Source organism: Cupressus sempervirens, chromosome 7, assembly GCF_028749045.1.
Source record: "Cupressus sempervirens isolate cs-2001-9-10 chromosome 7, ASM2874904v1, whole genome shotgun sequence".
NCBI lineage: Eukaryota > Viridiplantae > Streptophyta > Pinopsida > Cupressales > Cupressaceae > Cupressus > Cupressus sempervirens.
This window is the reverse complement of record NC_143124.1, coordinates 473,452,955-473,477,971: the sequence shown is the minus strand read 5'-3', so window position 1 is coordinate 473,477,971 and position 25,017 is coordinate 473,452,955. Positions and strand designations below refer to the sequence as shown.

The 25,017-nt window shown below is 35.0% G+C and overlaps 1 protein-coding gene across 2 annotated transcripts in view; it reads left to right on the top strand.

Annotated features, from left to right (window-relative positions):
• The window catches only part of LOC149547607 (Prolyl oligopeptidase family protein), a 103,509-nt gene that overhangs the window by 55,813 nt on the left and 22,679 nt on the right, over positions 1 to 25,017 (top strand). For both annotated transcript variants that reach the window (XR_016353900.1, XM_089791719.1), the window contains exons 9-10: positions 24,339 to 24,387; positions 24,470 to 24,593. Coding sequence is in view for 1 of the 2 variants with exons in the window: in XM_089791719.1 (XP_089647845.1) it covers positions 24,339 to 24,387; positions 24,470 to 24,593 (173 nt within the window). In the remaining variant the exon portion in view is untranslated. The remainder of the gene's footprint in view (positions 1 to 24,338; positions 24,388 to 24,469; positions 24,594 to 25,017) is intronic.

Below are 25,017 nucleotides of genomic sequence, written 5' to 3'. Positions count from 1 at the left end.
ATCAATATTTCATTTCTATGTTCCCTCATAGACCTAACCATTTTTGTAATGGTGTGGTTGGAACACTCTACCATGCTGTCTTGTTATAATAGAAGAACTAGATTTTTTTCCACTAAGGCCTTAAATTTTTGAAATACAGTAAATGCATCTAATTTCTGTTTAAGGAAGTACACCCACATTTTTTACTGATATCATCAAGAAGAAATAAGAAATACCTGCACTTAGTAATAAGAGAATTCATTGGACCACATACATCAGCGTGGACCAGCTCTAGTACCTTAGAGGCTTGCCATGAGTCGCCATCCTTGAACAACGTCCTATGCTGCATTCTAGCCAGACAAGTTTCACAAACTCACTGATTCTGAGTTTGAATTTCAGGTAGGCCAACCACTAAATCATCCTGAACAAGCTGAGAAAGATAATGAATGTTCAAGTTGTTAGTCATTTGATTTCGTTTGTCATTGATGTCAAGACTTTGGATGTTGCATTAACCATAGTGTCAGGAATGATTTGCATTAAAAAATTGGACATGAATGTTTGGATACCTTTTCATACTATCAACATACATTGTGCAGTGATCACAACACTTGTCCAAGTATACAATATGCAAACATCATACATTTGAATGTATCAATTTCATTTTATGCGGTTTGGGATATATTGATTTCTACTTGTCTGCACTTTGAAAATTTTGAATAATCTATCTGCCTGTTGTGTGGAAATTGTGACCATCTGTAATTGAAAGTATGATAATGGTTCACTAGTATACTAAATGGCATCATTTCAGGCAAATATTTCAAAAAATTTGAACTAATAATTTCAAAAAAGAAATTAATTTTTTTTGAATAGGCCAGGAATTTTCTTTGATACCATGTTATGGTAAAATAATGAATGTATTATTAAACAAAGATCATGAATGATCTATATATAAAAGATACAAGAGAATGCTTCTATAATAGACATAAGAGAGGAAATAGAAACAAAACATTCTTGTAGAGTGAAAAAGAAAGTTTCCATAATGAACAGAAGGCGTTTATGGAAACATTACAAAAAAGAGTCACCATTAGAAAAGACGGAAGAGGGATTAAATATAAACTCTCTAATATTGTAATAGGAATTGTGAGACTGGATTAGGACAGCAACTCCTCGCAGTCTTTGTATTGGTGCTTTTTCCCGCATTGAGTTTCCATGTTACATCTTGTGCATTGTCTTTTGTTTACTTTTGTTGCTGATCTTATGTTAAAATGAGATGCTCATAAAAATAGACTAGTCAACAAATTAAAATTGGTTCAAAGGTTTTCATACACTCCTAATTCACCCTCCAGTAGTGGAATTGTGTTCTGCACAAGTGACCACATTGTTGATGCCAGAGATTGCTAATAGATGAAGATTTTTCTACGAAGGCATGCTCAAGAGAATCACCAATACCCACAAGTTTGTATAGATCATGATCCTCAATGCCAACAACTACAGTATTGCATCTCACATGATCAACAATCGAATTGATGAGAATGACATATGATTTGACTCACAAGGAGTAGGTTTAGTTCCGTGCCAGAAACATAGTATACACTCAGGAAAAATGAGATGCCTCCCACTAGAGTGTATGTAGATGTTTCCCTTGCCTACAACAGTGTACTCTTCACCCACTCTAAATATAGCTAATTTAGTAAAGGGAGAAAAATTTGTAAACCAATCACGCCTGTGAGTGAAATGCCGAGAAGTACCAAAATCCATATTCCAAGTAGACAATTTCACTTGGTTTGTAGGTCTTTTAGCCATGAAGGCGTAAAAGGAAAACTCTTTCTTTTTTGTTTTCTCAGTAGCATTGCCTTTAGGTTGAGACTCTCCTTGCATTTGTTGTTCAAAAGCCAACTGATTGTGACAATCCTAGAGCAAATGGCTATATTTGTGACAATAGATGACTTGCACCTTCATCTTTGAACCATCCTAAGACTGACTAGGGCCCTTCTACTGAGATAACTGAGATTGCTGAGATTTTCCTTTATCCCTGTGAAAGGATTTTTCTGAAAAGGCTTGTTCGGGGGAGGACGAGGGGGGACTGCTACCAAACTGTTGTTTCCAACAATCCTACTATGGAAGTTTATTGCACAACTCTGAAAATCTCAGATGAACATTAGTTGAAGTAATGTTTAATCTCTATAAAGTGCTTATAAGATTTTTGTTAAGACTTTCAGGGTGATGACTACCATATCTTCTTCCTCCATTTTCTGAACAATGGCTTCGAGTTGTTCTTAGATGTCCTTAATCTTCGTGAGATGCTCCTGTAAGGACATGAGTTCATTCATCATGATGAAGAACAACTAGTTCTTCAGAATGAAAACTCAGATGTCTCATGCCACTTCTTTAGATGCTTCTAGATGTTTGTTGCAGACTTGCCAAAAGGAACTGAGGTGATTGATCATCTGTAACAGAGAGCTTAAGAAGCATGATGTCTCCTTGATTTCGGTCTTCAAACCTATCTTGGTCATCAGAAAGAAGGCTTGACTCTTGTCGGATGTCTAATGCAACTCCATTAGATGCTTCTAGATGTCTGTTGCATACTTGCCAAAAGGAATTTGAGGTGATTGGTCATCTATACTAGAGAGCTTAAGAAGCATGAAAACTTCTCGATTTTGGTCGTTATACTTGTACTAATTTGCTTGGATTGTGGTAGGACAAGTAATGATATTCGAAGATTATTAGCATGCATTACTTCCGAGTGTTATAATTTTTCTCATTGAATCGTTGATTGCCTTCCAACATTAAGTGGGTCAATGAGGCCATCTTGGACATTTCCCAATGCACAAAAAATAAGATATAGAGAAGAGGTGTTAGTGCAAATTTTAAAAGATGAATCCTAATGCATAATCATGGTTACGGGGAGACCTGTCTCCCCCCTAAAAGTCGCGTCTCGGAGACCGAGATGCATCTCGAAGACTTTTTGCATCTCTGGAGACCTCAAAAAGGTTGGAGACTTCATGACAATGTCCTCTGAAGTCTCCCTGTCTCCTAATCCAAAAAGTGAAGTCTCCCCGAAGTCTCCTGATAAAATATAAATGTAAAATATAATATTAAATAATTTTATATATTTTAGCCCTCATTTTAATGTTTTTAATGCAAAAATTAAGACCACCGACAATTAAAATGATTAAATCATTTAAAATATTTTATTTAATAAATTAATAACTTAAAAAACATTAGAAACACTTTTAAAAAAATATTTTTATTCTAAATTCCAAGTGAACCAACAATAATTAGAAATATTTGAGAAATAATTAAAACCACTAAGAACAACAAAAAATATTTAAATTTTTAAATTAAAAATGTAGATATTTATATTGTGATATTTCTATAGATATTTATGTTTACAAATATCTGATTGAACTTCCAAGATATTTATGTTTGTGAGAAAGTATTATTATATCGCCTACTATTTAAATTTTTAATGTGACATTACTATTATTATTTACTTTAGTCTTTTAGTCTTACAGTATTACTATTTTCAAATTTTATATTTACTTTTAGTATTAGACTCTTTAAACTATAAAAAAAAAATAAAACAAAATTGCCATCTCCAAGTACCCCCGTCTCCTATTTGGAAAATTGTCGTACCGGTACCAGTACCAGTACCGGAGACCTTGAAGTTTCCCCGTCTCCCGGTGACCTTGTGCATAATATAAACAAAGATGAATGTAGGTACATACTTCAAAAAGATAATGAAGTATGACTGGTACAAATTTCGAAAATTTTCAAGCTAACCTAGAGAAATTTGGCAAAGATCCAGAAGAGATTTTGAAAAACAAAAAACCCAAAAGGAATCCAAAATCAGAATAAAATTTTGACAAAATAGAATTTGAGGCACAAAATCAAGCTACACAAAAAAAATTGACAACCTACTTGAGATCTCAAAAAACCCACCAAATAAGGATCTTCATTTCCAATCAAGCTGATAATCATATGAGATGAACAATGATTGGCATATACAGCCATACCGATAATCATATGAAATGCATGCAAACTTTTCTCAATAAATACATATAAATGCATCAGTTGTATTCAGAAAGCAATATCAGAATAACATCAAACTTATGTATTGATACATTTGTATATATACATATCAATATGCAAGTCATATTGATATGATATATTATGCATACAGCTCATATTTGTGACTCATAGAGTTTGTCCGACTGAAGCTACACACTTTAACACTCCCTCTTAGCTAGGGGAGATGAAGTATATATTTCAATAAGTTTATCTTATTTGGAAGAGTGATATCACCTATCTTGTGACATTGAAAAATATAATATGCTTAAGAACATCAAGTTACATGATATTCTTCTTATATGTATATCCAAGTTATGGTACGAGCATTGGCACCAAGTCTCATGATGTCTACCATAACAGATCATGGTATGTCCATAGATATTACATCTCATAATATCTACCATGGTAAAGGAGCATAATGATCTTCAACTGATATCAAGTCTCATGATATCTATCAATATGTCCAACTAACTATCATAACATGTCCATGAATATCAAGTCTCATGATATTTATAGTGATATCGGGGCCAAGATTATGAGTGTTCATTGCTGTTCATAGTACATCTCCTAATGATTAATCACAATGGTTCATGATGAGATGACTAATAGACCGGATCCCAATTGGGTGTGATTAAGTTCTATTTAAGACCTCTGATCCTGAAGGATTATATGCTCAATCCATTTCAATATATTGAGGATGTAAACAATACGATCGGTTTGATGAATAGATCATATACTTGATCCAATAGATAATTGGAATATACAAATTTGGCAAACTTAACTTATATGAGGTTTGATCAGATGCTAGATTCTTCGAAGAACGATGGTTTTGGCTTGGAACATGCATTTTACATGATGTTGAGTTTGACCGATGCTGCATATATCAACACTCCCTCTTAGCTAGGGAAGATAATTTAGTGTACACCAGTTTAGATATCACCTAACTCGTGATATCAAGGAATATAGAACATCAAGTCACATGACATTCTTATATCCTAGTTATGGTATGTGCACTGACATCCCGTCTCATGATGTTTACCATAACATATCATGGCATATCCACATATATTATGTCACATAATATCCACCATGATTATGTCATAAAGAACATAATGACTTGGAAGAGATTTCATGTCTCATGATGTCTATCAAAATGTTCAAGAGATACTATCATGACATACATATGAATATCAAGTCACATGATATTCATCATGATAGTGAACATTATAAAGTGGTCACCTTACAATGTTGAATACAAGTGTATATTATCTAAAAGATCGTCACCTTTCAATAATGTAAACAGGGGGTCCATCAAGTCATGGAATCACTCACATGACAAAAGGCTCTCACAGAGTCACCACAGGTTCTATCACATGGAGTTGTCATAGTGTCACACACATGACATCTACCATGAACCATATCATAGGGTGTATCCACTATGGCTCAATCCATAGGGTGAAAACAATGGCTTTCACCTCAAACTTCTCTCTCAAAAGAAGGAATATGCAAGGATACAATATATCATTGATGCTTAAGTTTCTCTTCAGCTAAGGCTTTATTCTCCAACGTGTTAGACTTGTCCCAAAAGTACAGAAAACTTCTCTCTAGCATGAGGCTTGGTAAGAATGTTGGTCGTCTATTCTTCAGTGATAATGTACCTCAACTAAAAGTTAGAGAAGCCATCTCAACATGGTCTACTCCCTTTGAATCAATATCATTGGATGCTAATAGATGTAGATCCCTTAGTTGCCCCCCTTTCACAGAGACATATCTTACCTGATTCAATAGTAACATGAATGGATGTAATAAATTGTGGGCTTATCCTCAAATTTGGCTATATCATGTGTTCATTCTAATTCATCTTCCTCAAAGTACATTCGCCAACTTCTTGACCTCCTCACCCAAGGTTGCTTTTAATACAATGTCAGGGTTCCTTTAAATGGTGTCACAAAGGATGGATCTACCTTGCATTATACAGGGAATAGAAGAGGTTTTACACCTCAAATCTTCTCCCAAAGAGAGCTACAGCATCACCATGTATTTCTCACAAAAGGTGGTTTCACTTTGCATTGCCTGCAGAGGGTGGTAGATACAACTGTATGTATCAAGGAAGTAGCCTACGTGATTTTTCCGTTGCAACTTGTTACGAAGAGAAGTTGCTCTCTAGTAAGAGGAATCTCAAACACATTTGGTATTCAAACCTTTGTGCCATTCTCTTTATACTCTTGGATTGTCCTTAGTCAATAGATAAGCATCCAACAACATTGAAGTCAGACTTGTTTACATGCTCCAATCTTTTACTTTCCTCAGCTCCCTACTTTGGCCTTTTAATCTTCCACATCAATATGCCAGCTCATTAGAGTATCTACATGAGTACCACCGAATAAGTGACCAAAGTACCTAAGGCTTCCCAACAAAGATACCAAATGTCCCTTCAATCAAGAGCATCCTCCATCATGTTTGAGCATACAAATTTGTCTTCCATCTCAGTGTAGTTTAAAGGCTGTAAGATATACTGATGATTTAATGTATGTTGCTTCCCAAATAAATAATAGAAAATATATTTGATTGGGCATCTATCTTTGAACCCATATTACTTCCATATAGATATCAAGCTTAGAATGCTTCCAAATTTGAGAACTCCTTTGAGGCAGGATGATTGAGGTTGCTTGTAGCAGAATTCTCATATATGCTCAATATCAGGAAAAAACAATTTGCTTGTGCTTATTGAACAGTTACAGCAATACCTAACAAGGTGAGATCATCATGTTCTGCAGATTTCATTCCTTCAGTATAAACATTAAAAGTTCATCTTTGAACTCTTCTATGAATCTCCAGGCACTCTCATACTATCGTCTTCTGAGTAGTGGTAAACAATAACAATCTTCATAGGATGCTGTTGCATAGCAATATCTCCAATTAACTTACAATGGAATGAGCAACTACATATGCGAATGATTGTTATACAAGGAATGAAGACTTTTATGATTTCAAATACTATTTCTTCCACGTCTTCAACAGTGAGAATCCGTCAGATCTAGGAATCTCCTTTCCACTCCAAATCCAAATATTCATTTATCATTGCTTCAGCATAGATTCATTTGCAATCTCGTCACTAACTTGCATTTACACAGTACAAAAATTGAGGTACTGCTATAATTGAGAGAGAGCTACAATCAACGAGTTGCATGTATGAAATGAAGTAGAACCAATCTAACAAATATTCATGAAAACCATTGTAATGTTCCATTAACCTCCAGGGATAATATAGTTTGGATGAAATATTTAGGCAGTTATACTATTTCAGTACTCAGATAAATATGTTCTGCCACTCATATACTATAGTTCTCAAATAATAAAAAGTTCTGCTACAATTCTCCTTATTCAAATCTTTGTATTAGCACACGAGCTCCATAACATTATGATCGCTTAGTCATCCCCAGTTTCATATAGAATCGATAATGATCCTTAGTTAAATCAACAATTTTATCTCAACCTGGCAATGAAGTTATTCACGGTGAACTGATACATTGTTCAGTTCTTTGGGTTACAGTTTTCAACCGACCTCTTGTCTTGTTCTGCAGTGTATGTCTCTTCAACCTATGAATCCAATTCTTGCTAATAGAATCTTGCATCGTATCCAGGGTTTGTAAAGCCACTGATTTTATCTTTGCAATAAGAGAGGATGGATGTTGCATGATAGTTCACTACGGAAATGAATTTCCTGTATGTTTATAACTTCTGTTCCAATTGAAGTACCATTCCAATGCTTCATCTGCATTCCAAATTTAATCCTGATGGCATGTCCGGAGGTGAGCAATTCTTCATTTATAAAACGTGGTGACCATTCCCATGATAAGGAACATATATTAATTCGAACGAGTAAATGGAAAATATATCACCACAAACTGAACCACTTTTAAAGAATCATCAATGCTCCCTCTGAAGACTTGAACGATGGATTCCTTCTATCGCAATTTGTGAAAATAGCGATATCTGCCACAACAAATGCAACACTACTGATCGTTAAGTGACGGCATCAATAATATTTATGCCTGCCACAAATCGCAGGTCTGAAGTCAAGTACTATATACAAAACATGGTCTGGAAGATGGTAATGTTTTGATCCGGATTATTTGACATCTATGTTCTTTTAGCATAATCTTATTATAATCCTGGGTCATGAGAAATATTAAATCCTTCGATAAAACTCTGAGATTTTCTTGCCAATTAATCGACACCAGGCAGATACCAAAGATGAAAAGATATATATCAGGTAAATATGCATACATAATGAATCTGATATTGGTTTTGCTTAACCTGGCTCTGATACCATGTAAATGTTACTAATTTTATATCAGATTTGTAGCAGGACTTTCTTTTGGTTCAGAATCTTATTGTTTGTATATGGATATGTTGCAGATTCAAACTTCAGTGTTAATTGATTTGATTTCCTGCAGAACATGTACTATTATAAAGATAATAAATGCTTTTAATCACTGAACTGGAATTGTTATCCAGATCTTGCTTTGTATTTATTGATTTCAGTAATTGCAAGAATGAATTCATTTGATATAAATAATCTATGGTAGGGTACGTTTGTGAATGGGCATTTCTCTAATTAGAGACATGACCATTCACCCTTATATCTCAACATAGATTAGTTATCAATAACAATTGCTAATACATATCAGTTTACATAGCACTTGATTCACTATTGTGTATAACTCACACATAATACTTGCGTGATCGATAATATCAAGATGCCAAATAAGGATATTCATTTCCAATCAAGTTGATAATCATATGAGATAAATAATGGTTGGCATATACAGTCATGCCAACACTCATATGAAATACATACAAACTTTTCTCAATGAAATATACATAAGTGCATCAGTTATATTCAGAAAGCAATATCAGAATAACATCAAACTTATGTTTGATAAATGTGTATATATACATATCAATATGCAACTCATATTGATATGATATATGCATACAGCTCATATTTGTTAGTCATAGAGTTTGTCTGACTGAAGCTACATACTTTAACAATTACAAAGTAGAAGATGGGAGATGAGATATCATCTGATAAGGACATTTATCCCAATGAGAAAGGAGAGGTGGTATAACCAGTTTCAGTAACCAAAAATAGTATACCTAACATTATTAGCCAATCTATAACTATATACAACTAAATGGTTTTTATTAAGTTAAAAAAATGTACATGGAATAAACATATACAGTAACACTGCGTTAAAAATAACTTAGAGAGAAATATGCAAGAGTTGCAAACAGTGAACGAAAAAGCAATATGAGATGTATCATTGGTCCTTGCAATGTTGCCATCTTAGGCAACCATGTACAACTACAATGCAATGAAATGCAAATCGCTCACTATCGGAGAAAAGTAGAAAAATCATGTGGGAGGACAGTCCTCTACAAAAGAGAAAACATAAAATAAGTTAAGAAAATGTACATGGAATAAACATATACAGTAACACCCTGCCTAACTTAGAGAGAAATATGCAAGAGTTGCAAATAGTGAACAAAAAAGCAATATGAGATGTATTATGGGTCCTGGCAATATTGCCATATTAGGCAACAATGGACAACTACAATGCAATCAAATGCAAATCTCTCATTATAGGAGAAAAGGAGAAAAATCATGTGGGAGAACTTCTCTACAAAAGAGAAAACATAAAATGTTGAAAGCAAAAGGTGAACACTCCTCAAGACCACCCAAGGGTAACTTTCTTAACCTATACCATCGATTACAACAAAAGATAGTGAGGAGATGAAAAAGATTGGTGTAGGCAAAAACACCAAAGCAAAAACACCATCCTAAATGTGTTTTTGAATGAAGTATGTATGGCACTCTTATTATCACACCAGAGAGTAGTGGGATGATCAGTAGGAATACCAAAGAGCATCTTGACTAGCTAAAATTGCTCCTTGTTAGTCAACCTCTATTGATGATAATGCAATGGTAGTTTGCTTTTTGCAAAACCACACAACTTGACTAGAATAAAGAAAAAATATAGCCACTAGTATGCTTCCTATGATCAACATCACGGTCCCAATTTGAGTCAGAGAAGCCCACAATCTTGCTAGCACCTAATGAGTAGTAAATGCCAAATTGTGTAGTGCATTGAATGTACCTTAAGATACACTTGGCTACCTTTTAATGAATCTCATGAGGATCTTGAGAGAAATGAGAGGCAAGGCCAACTTTAAATGAGGTCTCAAGATAACTGGTCATGTGCAAAATGTTACCAAGTGCTGTTACAAGATAACATCAATTGATGTAGTCATATCATCAAAAGAATGATTCTTCATCAAAGAAGAATGCTTCTCTATCATAGTACTATTTTGTTCTAGAGCACCTAAAGCCTTGGAAAACATACGAAGGTAAGTAAATACTGCATGACTTAAAAGACTGATACTTGAAGTGCGGGAACAAGTCTAGTGTGTGGGTGTGGGATTACATGCAAGAGAACCAACATCCTCTAGAATTGTACGAGCCCACAAAGGTCAACTGGGTGTAGGTGGTGTAATGCCCTGCTTAGGAATCCTTGGAAACAAGGAATATACATAGACTAACATGTTTTTTGTTAAATAAGGATATTATGCATACATACGACATGCTTAAAACAATTGCCAGCAAAAGACTTTAACGATGATCTAGAAATTCCCAAGTCTACGATTATGCTCATACAATTCCATTTCCCACCTAGGTGATCAACATGCAAGGTTCATTCCGATTACTATATTTGTATTCAATTCGACATTCATTTTATTGCCCAAGTACAAGTTCCTAGGTTATTAGCCATTCAAGTTCATTTCCAATTTTAAATGCATAGAGAATGTGAAATGGCTTCTAACTACCCCGAAGGTGATAGTCGATTTGTTCCGAATTGGGAATGTACATCTCCCAAATGGGTATTTGAAACACCAACTCCCATTTTCCCAATGTGTCTAGAAGTGCTCACTACCCATGAAACAATGACACATTACATAGTATCATACGATGAAACTTGGAATTGTGTACGATAATCTAGTGCGATGAGACTCCCATAACGATGAAATGCTTAAGTGACTAGGTAAAACTCAAATAGCCAAACGATGAAATGCTTTCATTGTTGATGAAACTTAGAGGCTGATATGACGAAATTCTTTTATGGTATGATGAAATATTTCATTGTACGATAAAAGAAATTGCTAGCCGTGGGAAAAAGCTTTAGAAGCGAAAATAGGAATAAGAAATCTCCACATTGGGGAGTACAATATACTAATGACTCGAGGAGGTATGCACTCGATCGTGTCATAAACATAATACATTAATTGCACATTTGATCGTCTAACTAACAAGATATATAGTCAGGTTGATACACGGGAGAATTTGCACTAGAAGTGCAAGTATAAATACACAAGTCAAGATAGATCAACATAATCCTGAATCTGGAAGATAGCTGTCCCTATTCTCCGATCCTTAATAGTGGTTAAGATAGCAATGCCTCCCAATACAGTGGAACCCGTAGGCCCACTCCTTCGTGCTTATGGAGATAATGACTGGATCAGTCACATAAGACATAAACATCTGGTAGGCTTGCACACACGCCAAACAGTGCATGACACAAGTACACATTATCATGAATGCAATGCAGTACATTAGGTCATTAGCTAGAACACTCTATAGGATAACTATGTAGGGACTTTGGTAGAGTGTAATTGCTTGGCTCATACTAGCCTAAGTTGTGTATGGGTATGGTAGCTCAACTCCCTCAAGAGGCCTCATACTATGTCCTTGCATCAACTTTCATAAAGAATGACTATCGCCCTAACACACCATCCTTGCATCGGTTTCCTTGGGATACATGGTTACTGCTCGGATGGGTAGATCACTTATACTAAGTTTTATTATCCCATGTGTTTAATTTGGTTGTCACTTTTTAGAACCTCCCCACATTACCTTGTCGGCCACTTTCTGGCTAGGGTACTCTTGAGAGGCCACACTACCCCTCTACCCTACATACCCTTCTCATCATGAGTGCCATGAGGCAATGCAAGTTCCCAACACATTCCCTAGATAAACAATCACTCAATTGGCCTAAATCTACTAGCTTGTGTCTTGCAAGATCCCACCATAGGCACGTGCATGCACTTGTGGGTGGGCACAACCAACTCCATGTAAAACAATGATATAAAAATATGCAAGGGTTGGATTCGAGAAATGCAATCAAAGATCCAAGTATGAAAATACACTTAATTGGGCACTTTTTCAGTAGTAAGGATTCACCAAAGAATCCGAAAGTCACAAAGTGAAAACATAGAATGAATGGAAACATGGAGGATAGTCCATTTTCATCATCCAACCTCATGCCACAAAATCCCAACTGAAATTTGGGCGGCACGCAAAATAGGGCACGAGAAAAATGCCCAAAAACCAAACATCTCAGAATCTGATGAAATCAAAAACCTGCTTCTAAAATATACGTAAACTCCCAAATATCCAATAAAAATCCCATTTTGGCCACACATGCAAAATCCGACAGCATAACAACACCAAAACTTCTTAAATAACAAAACCACATAAATATTCATAGCTGACCAACCGGGTTATGGATTTGCATGAAAATGGAGAGGAACACTAGTTCTCAACCTCCATTCATTTAGCCAAAAAAAATTGATAAAATGAAGTAAAAATTCAAAACAAGAGAGCTAGAAATTGGGAAATGCAAGAAATGAATGGAGAGAACTTAGAAGATGATGAAAACCTTGGGGAAGATGGAGAATCTTGCTATGAATCCAACGAGCCTTTCTTGACAATGATTCGTCGAGCCAATCTTTGACAATGAACAAATTAAAAAATCTCCAATTTCACAACTCAACGGTAATAAGTGAGGTTAAAAACTCCCTTTTTACCTAATATAAGAACTTTTATTAAAGTGACTTATAAATTGTAATATGAAATCACTTAATAGACTAAGTGACCCCTTTTTCAAATTAAATAAGACAATTCCAAATATTTTGAAATCAACTATGCCAATATGGTCGGTAAATAAAATAAAATAAAAAATTAAAATCCCCCTAAATTTAATTAAATCAGCATTTTAAATAATATCTTCTACGACACTAGAGAACCCTAAATGCTTAGACACTCACGAGTTTAATCACATAATGCATTATGAATCCAAATTTACCACAATAACTGGAGGGTTAATAATGGCAATAATATGGATATGTCGCCCATATAGGGACGACATTGACTCAACATGAAGGTCAAGGTCACCATCTCTTGGTACTACTGCTGAGTTAGGTACACGGTTAGATCCTATAATTACCTAGTTCTTGTGAAGTAAACAAACAAACATCAAGTGCAAATACTTAGTACATAAATAGCCGAAGCACAAATAGACACGTAGTCATGTTGAAGGAGAATGAGATATCGTGCAAATCTCGCAAGTGACTATGACTCTGTTCACACTTCACACTAGCACCAATGGGAATCAACACATAACAATGGTGCAATACAACATAATGACATATAATCACATGATATAGCTTATAAATTAGAGCATTTATATTCTCATTCCTAGTAATATGACATATATCTACTGAAGGTAAAGGACATATTCACAATGTAAAAGCACACTAATAATGAATCCAATAATATTCATTTGATAATATACAAACCATAGTCCAAGTCCAGATATAGAATAAACTAGGTGTCATCATAAAGCATCATCATACATATATGATCAAAATACTACTAACAATGTAATCTAACATATAAGTCAATAGTACTATAGGAATGAGAACCAGGTGCAGTAGCCAAATGCATCACAGTGCAACCACCATTCATATCTCGTAGGTACTCATAGAATAACATCGTGATACCATACCAATCTAGGTTATCATTGGTACACCATCAACTACATAAGTTCCATATACATAAAGCATAACCAGTCGCCTAACGGAACAACCAATGTTACACGAGGACTCGCACCCCCTCCCAAACCTTGGGAGTACTCGTCCCTGAGACATCCCCACATTGGGTACTCGCGTATCCAAGTATCCCCACCTCTGCTATTTTGCAACCATGTTGTTGCTGGAATGGGGACTTGGATTTCTATTTGAATTTTGTTTTTTGAATGTTACTATTGGGTATGTAATATGTTACTATGTTGAATTTTCAACAGTTCTAGTTTACGTTGCAATTTTGCTATGTTCAAGTATTTTAATGTGGTATGTTCTACTGAAACATCATTTCATAACAAGCATTTCAAGTTCTATATGTATACTATACAACACCCATACCTTCCCCGTCCTCCCCTTGCCACTGTCTCCTAGCTATCCCCCTGTCGTCCCAATAATGAGGCCCATTTTCCCCTTGCCCTAAAAACTCGTCCCAATGTCTCACCATCCCAATGTATTGCTGTCCCAACGTTCCCTAGTACTGGTGTTACATTGGTAACAACACAAGTCATATCATTCAAAGGGTGTAGACCACTCATAGATCCCATGATGATTACTCGATAAGAACACCAAGGTCACATCCATCAGGACATCATGCATAATGCAAATGGGAGACGCACTACAGGTGGAGGAGAAAGAAAAGATGGAGTCATGTCAACAATTAGATCAATACCATCTTCATCCTCTTTTAGAATCAAAACTTCTTCTAAAGAAAAATTGGGAAAAATAGAGGAAGAGGCTTGGGATGGACAATCCTTTAGATTGAAAAGACTTATCAAAATGAACATCATGATGAAAATATACCTATCTAGTGATAGGATCAAACAACCAAGAACCTTCACATCCTCACCATAGCCAACAAAGATAAACTATTGACTCTTCTCCTTTGTTGCCTTGCACCTACCATCTTGAATGAATTTACATGCATCATTACCAAATACCCTAAAAAAAGGAAACCTTGAGCTTGACATGAGACCAAGCCTCCTTGGAAGTCATATTTTGCATTGCCCTGTAAGGTATATGGTTTTGAATGTAGACAACACAATTGATAGCCTTTGCCCAAAATGTTGGAGCCATGGAACTAGATTGAAGAGTACAATTGGCCTAAGTCATAGAATTCGGTGAACAAGAAGCATGAATTTCGAAAATTGCCAAATTTGGAATATTCCTAAAAAATTCAAATCGCTAGAAATTTGTAGGCAAAAAGCGGAATGGTTTTTTACTGCAGTAAAAAAATAGAAATTACTGTATTAATGAACCTGCAACGTTTGTAGGGTTTTCAACCAATTTTTGTCTATAAATTGTTGCTCTCGAGCCAAATTGTTGCTCTCGAGCCCTATAAAGGCACAAAAATAAATGCCAGTTGTTCTGCAATTTAAATTTGTTCTATGGAGAGCTAAAGAGGCGAATCAATTTGAGAGCAGCATCTGCAATTTCTAAAGCGTTGGAAGGTGGATTTGCAATAGTGTTTGCTATTTTTGCCGTATGAGGTGGTTGGAATTCTTCTCGGCACCCAGGAAAATCTGCGTCGCATGAGGTATCAGTGCCTAGGAAAAGTTTAGGTTTTCATTTAAAGGTATAGAAAATACATGGGAATGTTATGCAATATATGTTTTAGTTTTATTATATCTGTTATTGTAGCAAATAATTTTAAATGACAAGTTTAGAAAATTAATTAGAGAATTATTTTAAATTGGTAATGAATATCTATTAGAAAATTAAATCTCTTATTAAGAAAAATTATGGTCATTAAATAATATTTTAAATTTCTTGACTATAATTGGTAATTGTTTTAATCACAATTTTTCTTACAATATTTTGTAATGGTAATTGGTAATTGATTTGCCATATAATAGTTTATAATGGTTATGTAATATTTGTTTTAAAAAAATTATAATTTAAAATATTGATATATTATTAACTTTTTAATATCATAGGTCTTTAAATTGTAAAATATTAAAGTTTATAGTGAATTAGATATATATTAATATTTTTTGTTTTGTTTTGCTTTATAACTTTTATTAATATTTAATAAATAAAAAAGTATATCTTATTATGTTTTATAAATGTATATTTCAAATAATGTAATTATAAAAGTGTTAAATGTTGAATTTTACATGTTTAATTTTAATTTCATACTAATATGTAATATGATATTGGTTTATTTTATATTAACATATTTAAATCAAACTTTAATTTTATAGAATTATTTTGTTTTAAAGTCTAAAATAATTAACATTCTTTTCATTTAAAAAAAGTTTAGTTAATATATTGGATATAATGTATTATTTTGTTTTCAATTCTACAGATTGTAATATGGATCCCAACAAATCAACTTCGGAGGCATGGAAACATGTGACTTGTAATGGGGTTACAATTTAGTGTAACTTGTGTCGAAAAGTTCTTATTGGAAATTTAACAAGGGACATGGATCACTTGCTTGGTATTATAGCTGGTAAAGGTAGAGGGGTTATTGCATTTCCAAGTTTGACTCAAGAGATCAGAGCTATTTTAGAGAGAGCATTCATCTTCTATTGCTGAAAAGATGAAGAAGGCACAAAAGAGATAAAGAATTGAAGATGATATCTCTAGATTCACATCTACTATAGCTCCCTCTTCATGTCTACCTTAGACATAAAGGTGTCAAAAGAGATTGGAACATTGAGTAGCTTTTGGAAACTAGGTGATAAACAAGAAGTGGATGATTTACTAGCTGATTTATTCTATACAAGTGCGATTCCATTCAATGTAGCTAGAAATCCACTTTTTCGTACTGTATTTCAAAAGGCTGCAGAGTTTGGCAAAGGGTACATACCTCCCTCTTTAGAGACTCTTAGAACAACCCTTTCTGGAGAGGTCAAAAGATAGAGTGATTGAGAAATTAGTTGTGGTCAGAGACTCTTGGAAGGCAACAGGTTGCACTTTATTGAGTGACAGATGGTCAGATATATGTCAAAAAGCCATTGATTAATGTTTTAGTGGCTTGTCCTGAAGGTGTTGTATTCTTGAAGGTTATTGACACTATGAATAAAAAAAAAACTTCTGAATATATATTTCAAATGTTAGAGGAAGCAATTCTTGAAGAAGGTGTTGCAAATGTGGCTCAAGTAGTTACTGATATGCAACAAATAGTTATTGATAGTGCAACAAATTGTGGGGGAGCTGGGAAACTGATTGTAGAGAAGTACCCACAAATTTATTCAAGTCCATGTCTAGTTCATTGTTTGGATTTGTTGCTTCATGACAAGGAAAAATTCTCTTGGATACATGAAGCAATTCATAGAGGAAGAGCAGTTGCAAATTCATACAAAATCATCGTCTTACTTTGAGTCTTCATAGACAACATGCATCTAGGGAGTTGTTGAGGCCTTGTGATACAAGATTTGCTTCATTTTATATCGCTTTGAAAAGAGTGGTTGGAGAGAGCAACTTTGAGATCTGTAATTTGCAGTGTAACCCAGAGACTCGCACCCCCTCCCAAACCTTGAAGTACCCACCCTCGAGATGTCCCCGCACCGGGTACTTGAGTACCCAAGCACCCCCACCTCCGCCATTCTGCAACCATGCCACCGCTAGGATGTGTACTTGAATTTCTATTTGAATTTTGATTTTTGAATGTTACTATTATACCTTACTATGTTGAATGTCAATGGTTCTAATTCATGTTGCAGTTTTGCTATGTTCAAGTATTTTAATTTGGTATGTTCTAGTGAATTGCTGAAAACATCATTTCATAACTAGCATTTCAAGTTCTATATGTATAATACTTCTCTCTGGCCCATCCTCCCCTTGTTGCCATCCCTTGGCTGTCCCCCTGTCATCCTGAAAATGAGGCCCATTTTTCCTGTGTCACGGAAACTCGTCCCGGCGTTCTGAAGTACCCCCCTACTGGTGTAACACTGGTGATTTGTTCCAATGAATGGGAAAATTCTATACACTCTAAAAGTGCTAAAGGGAAGATCATAGATCAATTTATTTTATATTGCATCTTTTGAGATAGTGGGGTAAAGGTCTTAAATATATGCGAGCCATTTGTTGATGTGCTCCATATGGTTGATGGTGACACTCCTTGCCTTGGAATGCTTTATGAAAGCATGGATCATTGCAAGGAAGTTATTCAGAGAGCACTAAATAATTTGGAAGCAGAGTACATAGAGATATTGGAGATTGTTGATTTCAGATGGAGAATGATGCACACTCCTTTACATGAAATAACTTGTAATTTGGAGCCTAAACTATTTCACATTGATAGACAAGGTGGTGCTAAAATTATAGCAGGGTTTTATGAAGCCATTAATAGGTTTGAACCAGATCCATCAATTGCATCTCTAATTAGAAAACAATGTTGTAAATACAGGAAAGTGGAAGGGATGTTTGGAATAGGAGCAGCCAAGTATGATATGACACGAGATGAGGTACTTGGTTATAGATGGTGGATGAGCTATGGAGCAGAAAATCCTGAACTTAAGCAATTTGCCATTAGAATATTGAGTCAAGGAGCAAGTTCATCAGCTTGTGAGAGAAATTGAAGTTGCTTTGACCACATCTATTCCAAAAAGAGGAACACTTTGTTGTCTAGAAAGTTGGGGGATATTGTCTATGTTCACAGCAATTTAAAATCACTCATGAACAAATCAGCAAATGAGTCATCTTCACAAAAACGAGCTTTAGAAGACATAGCAGTACCAGACACAAATGAGCTCGACTTTTTTGATGAGGAATTGGGTAGTGATATTGATGATGATGCTACACCATCTAAACCAAGTGCTCTTGATGACTTAGAGCTTTTTTAAAGCTATAAAGTCTTGACTTTTGATTGTAACATTGCGAATAAAACACATCTTTTCTATTGTGATTTCACATGTTTCTTATGTTTTATACTTTATAAATGTGTCATCATGCTTATAAAGTTGTCAAATCTATTTAGCGATTTTAATTATTTTTATAAATTATGGGATATATTGCATATATTTAAAAATAATTAAAATTATACAAGGCAAATTTAATTCGATTTTTTTCTGATTTTTTAGTCCTCTTGAACTTCATTCGAATTTTATACTTGCTGAACTTGAATTCGAATTTGAACCTTGTGACTTAGCAATTGGCGACCTCTTGTAAGATTCTATTCTATTGCTCCACAACACCATTTTGCTGAGGAACGTATGACACTAGGTGTTGATGAAGAATTCCTTGAGCATGACAAAATTCCTAAAAGGCTTGATTGGCTACCGCACCCCCCAATCAATTGTGGGAATCTTTTGACTACTTTTCCACAATTGCAAGGAAGATCATGAAATATTGAAGAACGTCATCCTTGTGCTTCATAAAGTACACCCATATGAGCCTAGAAAAGTTATCAATAAATGTCAGCATATACTTGGCCCTTATAAATGAAGTGAGGAGTGACATGAGGTCATCATCCACTAAATCAAGTGGAGCTGAAGCTTGTGTGGTCAAACCCTCGAGAAATGGATCCTTGTGATGTTTGCCAAGAACGTGACCTTAACATACTTCCTTTGAACACGAGATCTTGGTTAGACCAATCACCATATGCTGTGTACTTGTATCCTGAAAAGATATGTAATTGAGATGCCCGAGCCTTTTGTGCCAAAGTTTGCTTGTAAAATTTGAATGAGCAATAAGGGATAACTTGATGAAGACTCAAATCCATGAAGCTAATATGAACACGATGCAGGATCAAGTGTTCTTGTAGCAGCGACTTTCTCAAGATCTTGGATACCAGTAGGAGAGAACTCAACAAGCCTAATATCTCCATGATTGTGAATTTGATAGATGAAAAACAGATTTTATGAAATATCAAGAACATCATCACTGCTACCATCCTGCATTTGAATTAAGCATATCCCCAAATGGTGAATCTGACTTCAGTTCCCAACAACAATATGTGATGCAGGACTATCAAAAAGAGAATAAAAAAGATCCACAGTACGAGTCATGTGATGAGAAGCACTGATATGAAGAATTCAACTGGAATTGCTAGAGGAAAAAGCTATAGCTGAAAGAGCTTTCCCTTTTCCCAAAGAAGAAGACTTAGGCATGTCAAGATTACACTTCCTCATAGCTTCTTCTAATGTTGCTAACCTCGCAAAACAATGTGCATTATTATGCCCTCACTTGCCACAAAAGGAACAATTTTCCTTGTTCTTCTTAGACCTGGAAGATGACTCTTCTAAGAAAGGAGGAGGATTAGTCTCTTATCATAATTCTCCTGAGGGTTGGAGGTACACTCACCACGTGAAGATGAGTCTATTTTGGACGACTTCTTATTGTAACCCTTGCCATTAGAAAAATGAGCTATCAAAGCATTACTCTAAGGAAGAACATCCATTTGAATCAACTTGGCTTGCTCCCTGGTCATTTTGAACACAAAACTCCTCAAAAGAAGGCATCTAATGGTCTTCTCCCATTGCATCTATAGTATAGTAGAAAATAGAGGAAAACACTTGAAAAAGACCTCTAGCTTAGACAAGATCTAGAAATATACTCCTTATTTTCTTTGGCATGACCATATCCTTCAACTTGAACTGTGCAAGGAAATCTGGAATTGTGGGAAATGCATTTGTGGGGAGAGAAGTGAGATCAGCTTAAAGCTACAAGATTATTGAATGATTGACCTTACCATACAACACTATAAACTTATCCCACCTCTTTCATTGTATTACAATAGTAATGTGTAACAACAAATTCTCTAACCCATGAATACCTATGAGTCCTTTTGCCTCATCCATTTTGTTTCTGTGAACAATTTGCTCAAGTGCATTAGTGAATTTGGGTTGGTCGGTATCCAACATTAGCCAAAGAACCCAAGATTGCAACAACATGCAGTGGCATGTTGAGCTTCCATGTGTGATAATTGTGTGGAGTGAGGAATTCAATTCTAGGGTTTGACTTGATACACAAAGGCACACGAAAGACTAATATGCAAAATACTGCACCATCCCAAAATAGATTTAGACTGATTTACAATTCACAATCACCAAATTTGCCAAGATAAATGATAATAAAAACTTGCGAATTCAAGCTAGTAAAACTGGCATAACATAGCAAAATTTTAGGAAGTACATTGTCCACAACAAATTTCCTTGAAGCAACTTTTGTACAGTATTTTGTGATTACAATTTGCAAACACCAATTTTCCTAGATAAATGACAATAACAACTTGCAAGTTCAAGATAGTAAAACTCGCATAAAATGGCAAAATATTAGAAGGTACGTCATCCACAACAAAGCTTGTCAAAGCAACTTTTTAACGATATTTTGTGTTCCAAAGAATTACTTCATTTCTGAAAGTTATGGAAAATCAGACCTGTTTTAGGCACTTTAATAATCCACAATAGTTCTTGGTCCTGCCATACGACCCCAAAGAACAATGTGGCAGCAAAAACGGAGCTCCTTAGAGATGAGAGATGGGTTAGGTTCTTGGGTCATGACAGCATGTCAACAACTCACTATGGGTAAAAGCAATAAGCCACAACAATGGTCAAAGCATCTAGCATGCATGAGATGGAGGCTTTGTCAGTGTGAGCCTTAGCTCACATCCAAAGCAATGTGGGCTATGTAAAGGCCCAAAAAGCTGCATGCCTCTAATGTGTGATAAAATGTTGTAGGCCAAAAGAACAGCCTGTTCCACTGCTTCGCTGCAGCGACGCTCAATATCTTGCTATGAATGACAAAAAGCTAATGGCCAAATATCCATAGCTTACATTAGAGACATTTGCTAATGAAATGGCTTTAAATTTTTGGGTGACGAATCCACAAAATACTTTGCAAACTCCATTCACAAAACAATATCCTATTCAATGCTGATCCGTTGCATCTGTACAAACTCCATACGAGCCATACTTTGTTTGGTAAAACACAGCTTCCAAAGTGCCAATGCTTTGATCAATTAAAATGTAAAAAATGGCTTCAATACTGCCCTGATTCCATCATGAAAAGGGCCGAATGAAAAACTGATGCCTAATGAACTGAATAAACCCTGAGCTGCCAATATAGTTGTCATGCCTTGCCTGAGACTAGGGCAAAAGACATAATAATTGTATCTTAAATACTTAGAGAACCTAGGCGATTCAATAGGTAAAAAGGTTGATGCAAGTGAGGAATATTGGTGATAGTCATTCAAGATGATCAACTTGTTTGGTATCAAAAATAAATAAAACATATGCTAGTAAATGGCTGACCAAGATTGTATTGCTAGTTATGGTGTCAAGGTGAACTTATAATTAACCATCATTTAGGGCATTAAACAGTAAGTGACCGAGAAGGAAGTGATGTGCCTCTTGAGAAGGGGATATGCTAAAAGATGGGATTTCTCCCCATAAAAAGGTAATTTTTCAGTGTAGAGGGCAGGTATGAGGAGATCAGAAGAATACAAAATCTGCATTAAAAAACAGTAAAGGGGTAACCCAGCAAGGAATGAGTATGAGTATGGATAAATAGATCTAAACATATCTAATCTTTTATATGTCATTTGGATCCCTGAAGAAAATCAGAACCCCTTTTACATCTATATGTCTGGGTATATACTATGTACAGGAGCAGGATATAACATACATATTCATATTAGGCTTTAGTAAAACATCTGCTATTATTCTAAAGAAAGGTAGATCTAAGAAGGCGAATCATTGAGCATTCAATCTAATCAGATTGCTGAACTCAGAATATATAAATAACAATCAGCAGCTTGTACACCTATCCAATTTGTGGTGTATAATGCATAATGATTTGGCTGTTTATTATTGGTATTTTATTTGTTTGGAACTAGAATATTACACATTGCTATACACAAGAATATATATATATATATATATACATAGAGAGAGAGAGAGAGAGAGAGAGAGAGAGAGAGAGAGAGAGAGAGAGAGAGCTTTATATTGTTATTCTTACTATGAATCTGCCTATGCATAATGGACTAGAGATAGTAATTCACTTAAAATTCTAATGCAATTGGCCAACACATTTTTGAGGCAAGATAGTGCATATGATGAATGCAAGTAGCTAGGAAGCCATTCCAGTAGAGACAACCCATGAGGGGCTGGGAGGTTGAATGGTGGGTTGTATTTATGTACTCCTGGGCTTGGTGGAACAGCTCAAGGCACGCATGATCTTCCAACTGGTGCTATGGTTAATATATTTCAAACCATGAAAGCCATAGCATTTGGATTTATCTCACAATAATAAAATTACATAACCAACAAATGGTCTTACCAAGATTCAAATCCCTCTTCTCCCAGTCTATTATGATATTATTGTTCAACATCCATAGTCCCTTGTTTCAAAGCCTCACTTTTATTGTTGTTTCTGTATTGATTTCCATTTATTTGTGCTGATAAAATGTCAATATGCTACCAGTACTTCGGACCTTTTCTGTTTACCTTTTGTTCTGTTATCAATCCCCGATTCCCCACTTATATCAAACTTTTTCACTCTATATTTGCTATTTAAATGGCTCTAGCGCACATGACATTTCTACGAGTCGCTATGTCTCTTGAAATAATAAGTGTGATATCCCTCTAAACTATTATATATGTCATCATTCAAAATCCGTGTGCAGCCATATGCCTTTCCTTTGGCAAAAAGTGGTTACAGTTATGTTCTCTTATTCTTGTCTTATAGCTGTATGCTTTCATTCTACAGCTCTATTCAGCATAGTTTTGTTTGTTTTACAGCTGTATGCAGTTGAATGTTTGCCCATTGTTGGAAAAGAGTTATATTTGTATTCTACAGTTGTATGCATTCTTTCAACGGATAGCAGTCACACTCTGGTTCATTTTACAGCTGTGTGCAGTCCAAAAGAATTTAAGCCAGTTTTCTGCTGCATGGATGATTATTGCATGAAATTAAGTTTATCCTAGTCATCTACTTGTCAGCTGCAGGTCAAACATTTGGAGAAGTTTATCATTTGCACAATCTGTGATCCAGAATGTCCACAGATTCCATGCCTTCTTTAAAAATATGTTTATATAGATATCCCTAGCAGTCTCAAAAGACCGAAAAAACTCAAGATTTTTACTTTTTGAGAAGATCAACTTGTTTTCATGGGTGATGCAATGAATGAGCAACTATTAATGAACATTTTTTTTTTCTCATTTTCTTTTGGAGATATGCCAGACGGTATTGTTCTTTATCTTTTTATTCACACTTTTTAACACATTACTACCATCTATTTAGTTTGCGTTGAAATGTTTTTAATCAACCTTATTTTCTTTTTATATCATGGAAAACATTATCACATTATTCTAGAAATGTCTAACCATATCTCCAAATTGGGGGCCGAAATATTACAGGTTCAGGCACAGAATTACCCCAACATTTTAGTCACTGGAGGTCTTCATGGTAAGCATAGAGTTTTAGCGTTGGTTTATTTCAATTTTAAAATTTTTTTGTACATATTGTAATGTGGTAACACATGAAACAGATCCACGTGTTTTGTACTCGGAGCCTGCGAAATATGTTGCGAAGTTAAGAGAAAAGAAGACAAATGATAATTTATTACTATTCAGGTGTGAACTTGGCGCTGGACACTTTTCAAAATCTGGCCGGTAAGGATATATCATTACTTATTTCCTTATCAAAATTAAGATGTAGAAATTTGCTTTTATCAAGCTGTCTTTGTTATTTTATTTGACCCAAATTACATTTTGAGAATATATTTTAATGCTTGCCTTATGATTTCATCATACATAATTATAGAGCTCTAATTATAGCGTCTTTAAGTTTTTTGTTGAAACCTTCATATGAATAGCCTTAGTATGTTTTATTGGTTGTTGCTGAGTTTAGGATCACTACAAATGTAATAGCACTGCTTGTAAAGTATGTGTTTTTCAAAGGCAGTGATCTCTCTCTAATTTATATGGAGAATAAGCCAAGAAGATACATGTCCCTTCATGGGACATGTCTATACATTATTATATAATTAATATGATGACAATATTTTATATATCACATGATATTAGTTAACTTCAA